The sequence below is a fragment of the Pristiophorus japonicus genome, chromosome 20 (assembly GCF_044704955.1).
Source record: "Pristiophorus japonicus isolate sPriJap1 chromosome 20, sPriJap1.hap1, whole genome shotgun sequence".
In the NCBI taxonomy this organism is placed as follows: Eukaryota; Metazoa; Chordata; class Chondrichthyes; family Pristiophoridae; genus Pristiophorus; species Pristiophorus japonicus.
The window spans coordinates 35294235-35302930 of record NC_091996.1 but is presented as its reverse complement, the minus strand read 5'-3'; the positions used below and the strand labels follow the sequence as shown (position 1 = coordinate 35302930).

General features: G+C 43.3%; 1 protein-coding gene across 8 annotated transcripts in view; it reads left to right on the top strand.

The window, feature by feature from the left end:
* The first annotated feature begins 452 nt into the window (after positions 1 to 452).
* The window catches only part of cdk5rap2 (CDK5 regulatory subunit associated protein 2), a 138694-nt gene continuing 130450 nt past the window's right edge, over positions 453 to 8696 (top strand). For 6 of the 8 annotated variants that reach the window (XM_070862737.1, XM_070862739.1, XM_070862736.1 and 3 more), the window contains exons 1-3: positions 453 to 734; positions 6726 to 6796; positions 8095 to 8162. In XM_070862737.1, coding sequence (XP_070718838.1) covers positions 475 to 734; positions 6726 to 6796; positions 8095 to 8162 — 399 coding nt within the window. In that variant the 5' untranslated portion in view covers positions 453 to 474. The remainder of the gene's footprint in view (positions 735 to 6725; positions 6797 to 8094; positions 8163 to 8696) is intronic. The other 2 variants (XM_070862735.1, XM_070862741.1) reach the window with 1 other exon arrangement.

Below are 8696 nucleotides of genomic sequence, written 5' to 3'. Positions count from 1 at the left end.
CACAATGAATCTCTCTCCCATTCCCATATTCCCAGTCCCTATCCCCTCCCATATTCGCATTCCCAGTCTCTATGCCCTCTCCCCCTCCCATTCCCAGTGCATCTTTCCCTCTCCCACTCCCATGTTCCCAGTCCCAATGGATCTCTCTCCCTTTCCCATATTCCCAGTCCCTCTCCCATTCCCATATTCCCAGCCCCATTCCCTATCCCTTCTCCCTCTCCCATATTCCCAGTCCTTCTCCCTCCCATGCCCATAGTCCCAGTCCCCCTTCCATTACCATATTCCCATTCCCTCTCTCTCCCATTCCTATATTCTCAGTCCCAGTCCCTATTCCCTCTCTCCCTGCCAACTCAGCAGCCCTTTGTTGGCAGGGGGGGACGGCACGCATGCGCGGTGGCGCGGTGCCGGCGAAGCCGCTCCCAAGATGCGGCGCGGCCGGGACGGTTAAAATGGCGGCGGCTCGGGCTGGTTTGAATGTGGCGGCGGCCCGGGGCTTCCAGTGATCCGGGGAAGGAGGGGGGGGATAACGGCGGCAGCAGCCCGAGGATCCCAGCGATCCCGGGAGGGCAGCGGCGGCCCGGGGGTCCCAGTGATCCCGGGAGGGGCAACAGCGGCAGAGCACTCGGGAATGTGTCTGCTGTGAAAGATTGTGCGCGGCAAAAAACTCTCTCAGCCGTGGCGATGGACTCCGTTATCGGGGAAGACCCGACGTTACCTTTAGATCTGAACGGCAGGTAGGTGCCTTTAGTGCCCGATCGCTCGGCGTTAGCGGCGCCCAGTCGGGTGTCTGGGATGTGAGGCGATGGCCGTGAGGGAAGTGCAGCTTCTCTCTCTCTCTCTCTCTTTGAATTGAGACTGAAATATCCCGACTTTCTCAATCGCGGGCTTTTACTTCATTTATTTTGTTGTGTGTGTGTCGATTTGCACGTCGTCTTTATTTGCTTGACCGGTCGCTTGATTAAACAGCCACTGTGCCTGTGTGCAGCCCCCCACTCCATGGACGGGCAGTTTTCTGAGCGAACAATGTTCAGGTTCCAGACCCAGCTCCAGCTTCTGAAGCAAGTCCTGAGCAGCGCTTAGATCGGGGCGACAAGCTGGATTGGGCTCCACACCAATCCGCACTCACTTCTATTGTAGTCCTTGATAAACTGCACATCCGATTGTTTGCAATCAGCAGCTGATCTTATTTTTCAGATTGCATTCGCGCTCTTTATCCGATAGCGCTCTCTATATAAGCTGGAAATAATTGTTGCCGTAGGCATCCCTTTTGTTGGCCTAAAAGAGAATCCAAACTGGGCTATCTAATTTGCCTCTTAATGAATATCATCACCACATAATTATATCTCTAACTTTCCTGTCTGCCTCACAGAGTGCGTCTTGTGAAGTACGACTGCATGTGTGGTTTTATTGCTCTGGAAAAATTGTTAATACATTCTCTTGCAACATAGAAGCTTTCAGACTAAACACTTCATATTAAATATTGCACCTCCTGCTGTATTTCAGCATCAAACAGCGCTTGTATTCTGATAAATTTTGAGGAAAGTTAAACTAGATTACCATTGCAACAAAATGTACAACATAACACGAGGGAAGCCATTGGTGTAACTGATAAGTAAAGGTGTACATTACCTGCCTTTTGAGGTGAAAGATAATACACTCAATCTGATAATGCATCATGCTATTTACAGTTAGTGAACCAGTCCACAAATTATTGAAGAGATCATTTCAGGGAATTAATTTCACAAATTGCTTTAAACCATTTATTACATCTTAAGAACTTTTCAGTGGGTTGTAGCAGGGTGTATAATTTAGTGTGGTTTATGATATCACATGCCATACCTGAAATTGTACAACTGATAGTGATATTTTATGTATGTTCATGAGGTGTGGGAGATGCTGGCAAGGGCACATTTATTGACCATCCCTAGGTGTCCTGAGATAGTGGTGAATCAGTCATATTTTTGAACCTCTGCAGTTGTTGTAATGATGGTATTCATAGAAACATAGAAAATAGGTGCAGGAGCAGGCCATTCAGCCCTTCTAGCCTGCACCGCCATTCAATGAGTTCATGGCTGAACATGAAACTTCAGTACCCCCTTCCTGCTTTCTCGCCATAACCCTTGATCCCCCGAGTAGTAAGGACTTCATCTAACTCCCTTTTGAATATATTTAGTGAATTGGCCTCAACTACTTTCTGTGGTAGAGAATTCCACAGGTTCACCACTCTCTGGGTGAAGAAGTTTCTCCTCATCTCGGTCCTAACTGGCTTACCCCTTATCCTCAGACTGTGACCCCTGGTTCTGGACTTCCCCAACATTGGGAACATTCTTCCTGCATCTAACCTGTTTAAACCCGTCAGAATTTTAAACGTTTCTATGAGGTCCCCTCTCATTCTTCTGAACTCCAGTGAATACAAGCCCAGTTGATCCAGTCTTTCTTGATAGGTCAGTCCCGCCATCCCGCAATAGTGTTGGGGAGTTCTGGGCTGTTGACCCAGTGTTGATGAAGGAATGCTGGTGTATGCCTAAGTCAGGATGGTGTGTTGAAGGAAAACTTGTTGAGTGTTCCTATTATATTGCTGTTCTTGTCCTTCTCTGCGATGGAGATAGTGGAAGCAGAACCAATATATTTGTACATGCAGTCAGTATTTTAACCAAACTAAATGCTAGATTATTTTAGATGTTGGGAATTATGTGAAGCTTTCACTTATGATAGTTTTTTATTTGTTGTTGTTATGAGTGACCCCAGCAGGGCAGCATTTATTGCTCATCCCTGGAATTCCAGACCTTTTTTGGCTTGCTATAATAATTATGCTACTGTACCTGTATATGGCATCAGGCTTTCACCCACCAATTTGCGTGGTATTCACGACAGAAAAGCAGCTTCTATAAGCAGACTAAATTTGCAAGGAATTAAAACCAGTGCCTTTGTGCATGGTGTGAGTGTAATGGTGGGACTACGAACTGTCCATTTAAAAAAAAAAGAACTTTCATTTATATAGTGCCTTTTGTGATCCCCAAATGTCTCTGCTTTACAGCCTGAAGCACTTTTTTGACATGTAGTCACTGTTGTAATGTAAAAAAATGCAGCAGCCAATTTGCACACAGCAAGTTACCACAGACCGTTTTAATTATATAGGGTGAGGGATAAATATTAGCTAGCATTCCACCGCTATTCAAATAGTGCCATGGGATTTTAGCATTCATCTGAAAGGACAGTCCTGGCCTCAGTATAACGTCTCATTTGGTAATGCAGCACTCCCTCTGCACAGTGTCAGCCTAGATTATGTGCTGTGTCTCAAGTGGGGCTTGATCCTGTGACCTTCTGACTCGGTTGAGTAAGCTACACGATGCCAAGGCAGACACCTTTGTCCATGGTAAAATGCAAAATAGATCACGTGAGATTCCCACTACATTCGCCTGTCTAGTGGGGAAGGTGGTAAATGACACTCAGTCCATTACGTTCAGGCTGACATTGCCGGTGAAATTTATAGAAAGTGAATTATGATATACAGAAGCTAGTACTGTAAGTACTTGAAACAATAAAGGCAAAATTACTCTGCAGGAATTTAAATATCATGTTGAGAACATCTTTCTTAATCATAAAATCTGCAAAACTTTTAGATTAATCTTTTGTAGATTCCTGGTGCAGTATTATACATGAACAGTGTAATTTGTGTCAATTTGAAGAGTTTGATATGATGATGAGGGAACTGAACTAAAGACATGATGGACATTTCCTGCACTTATCCCAGTCCAATATATTCACCAGTCAAGATCAGGGGCATAATGCAGCATACTGTGCATCGAATACATTAAGCAGGTGTTCCCACTTCATCCAGGTCTCGCATATCTATTTATGCTCTGACCATGTACAATCTGATTAGCCTCTAGAACAATATGCTTGTCTTTGAGCCACAATTTCCTTCAGCTAAACAATGGAATGATTGAAGACATTGACGAGCTTTGTACCCTTGCCTCTGAGTCCACCTCCTCCCTGGTTACTGTCTCGGGCTGAACCAGACTGTTTGCGACTTTGACCGTGAGCTGAGCTTCCAGCCCCATTTCCTCTCCATCACAAATGCCACCTCCTTCTCCCTCTCTAACATTGCCTGCCTCCGCCCATACCTCAGCCAATAAGCTGCTGAAACTCATCATGTCTTTGTCATCTGCAGTCTTGACTATTTCAATGCTCTCCTGCCTGGCTTTGAATCCTCCACCCTCTTGTAAACAAGGCTCTTCCCGCAACGCAACCCATCCCACACTAAATTTTGCTCACCTAGCAATCCGTCATGGCTTTGCCCCCCCCCCCCCCCCTGCAACCATGCTCTGCTGTGGGACATTTTTCTATCTTGAAGGCACTGTCAATGCCAGTTGTTCCTGTGTTCTGGATTGTCAATAAATGCTCTTCCCAGCAGCTATTCTGTGCAATATCTGTATATATTTTATCTAATCAAATATTGCTGTATAATCTAAATACCTGTTACAATTCTGTGCATAAAGGATTTTTACTCTTTTTGGTTTATATAGATATTTGAATACTTTGCTTTTTTAATAAGGCAGTGAAAAATGTGTTGGTGACAGGACAAGCTGGGATCCTGAGCTTTATAAACAGAGGCATAGAGTACAAGGAATTGTGAACCTGTGGAATTCTCTACCACAGAAAGTTGTTGAGGCCAGCTTGTTAGATATATTCAGAAGGGAGTTAGATATGGCCCTTACGGCTAAAGGTATCAAGGGGTATGGAGAGAAAGCAGGAGTGGGGTACTGAAGTTGCATGATCAGCCATGATCATATTTGAATGGGCCGAATGGCCTACTCCTGCACCTATTTTCTAAAAGCAAGAAAGTTGTGCTAAACCTTTTTATAAATCACTGGTTAGGCCTCAGCTGGAGTATTGTGTCCAATTCTGGGACCACACTTTTTTTTTAGGAAGGATGTCAAGGGTGGGAGGAGGGGGTTAGATGAAGTCGGGTGGGAGGAGGTTTATGTGGAGCATAAACACTGACTCAGACCAGGTTGGCTGAATGGCCAGTTTCTGTGCTATTCAGTTCAATGTGAATAGCACAGCCGTAGGGTGGGTTTACAGTACAACCTTGATGTCGCTGCAAGTGGTTTCTGTTTGGGATTAATGTTAAATCCTTAGTCCGAGCCAAATCTGAGACAGGGAAGTGGGTTGACCTACTGCTCTGTCGGGAGTCTTGCATTCCTTGGATATGATGTGCCTTGGTGTAATTCCAAGTGTGTTTTTAAAAGTGCCTAAGAAGTTCCTTTAGGACTTCTAAACCTTTCTTTCTTTTTAAAAAAAAACAACCTGGAGTTCGATGAAATATTTTGGGCACTGCCACCTATGCTGTCTCTCTCTCCTATAATGTAAATTTACATCACAGAAAGAAGAGCTCTGCACGTGTGTTCATTAGTTCAGGAGCTTATTGCAATGAACAGATCTCAAATACCAAAAGGACAGGGGATTGTGCATTTAAAAAAAAAAGCCAAACCGCAATGTTGAGATGGGTGATTGGAAGAACCAAAAGAGGAGCAGGCTGTGAGTTGGAGCAGGAAATGGATGAAAAAGAGCTTAAATAGGTGTGCTTTTAACCACATCCCTATTTTTTTTCCATATCCTTCTCGCTGCCTGTTGCTGCTATTTTATAAAGCACTTTGGGACATTTTGTTTTATGAACGTTGCCACGTACATTTACAGTACTTGTTGGAACCACTGAAGTGTACAGCAGAAAAGTTCATGTTTGTATGGGTACTTCACTAAAGCACTCCAAAATTAATCCCACTGCCTTGCTGTATCCCCATAGTCCTATATCTTTGTTTCAAATATTGATCCAATTTTCTTTCACAACATGCACTGGTCTCTGCCTCAACTACTTATTTTCCTATAGAAAAGCATACCATGCTCCCAACAACCCTATTGTCTGTCAAGAGATTTCTCCTAACTGCCGACTTCACTTATTTGGTGATCTCTCAACCAGAGTCTTTCCCTCTTCACCCTATCAAAACTCTTCATCATGGTAAATATCCTCAAATAGTCCCAGTATTTCAAGTCTCTCCTCATTAAATATAGTTTCCAAGGTGAATCTATGCTGCATGCTTTTACTGCTTTCATCTCTCTTCTATCATGCGGTACCCAAAACTGCACTAGTACTCTCTCTGCTGCCTAAGCATTGCCTTGTAAAACTTTATCTTCTTTGCTCTTTTACTTTATGCCTCCTATTTATAAAACCTGAAATGCTATTAGCCTTTTTGTGGTCTTGTGCCTTTTTGAAACTAAGCTTTGGAATCCAAAAGATGGAAACTCTGAATGTGCTGCCATCTATTATTAGTACCTATACAATTTGTAGAGGAATTCTTGTACATTCCTAATGGTACTGCAAGCGCACAGCCAGAGATTTTACTGTGGAATGAAGTCACTATATTCCCAGCTGATTTAGTACATGGGAATATCTGGTCAACTAGAGAAAGTCACCTAGTGTATGTATAGTTTGTGGCATTCTTGTATGGCGAAAATGATTGCAATGTCCTGTGCAACCCTTCATAAACATTGGCAGTGTCTTGAAGACCTAGATTTGTTTCTCAGCAATCTGCCTTATCACATATAAGCTTAGTTTTTGTTTGTCTGCGCAGTTGTACTAAATATAACTGGATTCTGTTTTTGTATTGCTTGTTAAAGTTTTGGGGCTATAGTTTAATGAAATATTTGCTTATGCATTTCAGCTCCAACATTTCCAAATTGCCAGATATTACAGTTGCTGGAGGCAACACTCCTGTCAAAGAGCATGTCCTTGGTAGGTACATTGTTTCAATGTAATTTTACCTTCATAGATGGTTACCCGTAGTGTAGTTTTAAGTACTGCTAGATGTTAACTCTCCTCCGTCAATGTTAATGTAGTCCACAAGTTTCATAGAATATTTTGAAGTAATAATAAGGTTGTGCAGCAAAGGAGCAGGTCCACTATGTGGATCTGTCAGTGCATGTACCCTGCCTGCCCTAGAAGGCTGGCACCATGTCTCCACGATAAATACTTGGTAAACAACTTCACTGCAGTAGGTTTGCCATTGTATTTCCCAGTTTAGTGATGAGCAAGACTTGTCCAGTAGTTCCACAACAGCCTGCAGTCCTCTGATGCAGCTGCTTTCTGATGGCTGTGGGGACATTTGCAACTTGTCCTCCAACCAATTATTCCAGAAAATGGTCTTCACTGGAAACTGAAGTCGTTTCGGGAATCCTTTAAGCCAAAAATGCGTTTGTAATATTTAACAAAATATTAATCAATTTCTGTCAAAGGGAAATCCAGTTTTGAATCCATTATTTGATTTTTGAGTTAGTTACAATTTATGGCTTCATCCTGCCACACTTTTTTTTTAAATTTAAAAAAAAATAATTCTCCGTGTGAGATGGGAACCTTTTTACGACAGTAGATTATGGACCCGTGTATGATGTCACTAACCTTTTATATGCATATTTAAGTTTTTATATAAACCTAATGACGCTGTTTAACATAATGGGTGTAACAATAGGAAATCTGTAGCAGTATTTCTGAAACTTCACTAACCATAAAATGTTAAGTATGTGTTGTATAATTTTACATCCTATATTGTAGTAGATCATTTAGTGGTGCTGCATATCCTGTAATCTGAGTATGATTAATGAATGTTCTTTGCTAAAGTTGAACAGATGACTTTATGAACTTTTGCATGAAACTCTTGAAAAGCATTCCATTTCCCCATTTTAAATAGTTTCTTATTTTTCTCAACTTTTTTTTGAATTAGGATGCAATAATAGTCGTCATTTGGATCATTCTATTACAAGTAGATCATCTGGATTGTTAAACTTATTTCCGTAGAGTTGGTATTGAGCAGTCAGCTTTGATATACAAGCAGACCAGCTAAGCTGCTGGTAGAATGTTTGTTGGACATTCCTTCCAAATGGGGGAAGGACGTGACTGACTATATTTGGCCTGCTCCAGTTTGGTGCTGAAGGACTGTTGGCTCTGGGTCTGGCTCCGATCCTTTGTTTTCTCCTTCACTATGGCAACCTTGCTTGGACACTTTCACTCACTTAACCCTTTGTCTCAATTTCTAGTGTTTCCGAATGTCACTGGTGGGAAATTGTCTCCAATCCGAGCTTGCACTATGAAAGAGTTTGAAAAGGTAAGTTAGAAACATTTCATCTGTATATTTTAATTTCACAGAAAAAAATTAACTCTAATCATCCCCAAAATGATTTTATGCTGCATACATACACCTGTTCTTTTGGGAGTTTGGGGTTCCATCTTTTTGATTACTGCTACTTAATTATAAGGAAAAGTATGTATGGGGAGAGGGAGGGGGGGGGGGAGGAGAGAGAGAGAGGGGGGGGGAGGAGAGAGAGAGGAGGGGGGGAGGAGAGAGAGGGGGGGGAGGGAGAGAGAGGGGGGGGAGGAGAGAGAGAGAGGAGGGAGAGAGGGAGAGAGAGAGAGAGAGAGAGAGAGAGAGGGGGGGGGGGAAGAGGGGAGAGAGAGGGAGAGAGAGAGAGGGGGGGGGAAGAGAGAGAGAGGGGGAGAGAGAGAGAGAGGGGGGGGGGGAAGAGGGAGAGAGGGGGGAGAGGGAGGGAGAGAGAGAGGGGGGGGGGGAGAGAGAGAGGGGAGAGAGAGAGAGAGAGAGAGAGGAGAGGGGGGGAGAGAGAGAGAGGGAGGGGGGGAAGGG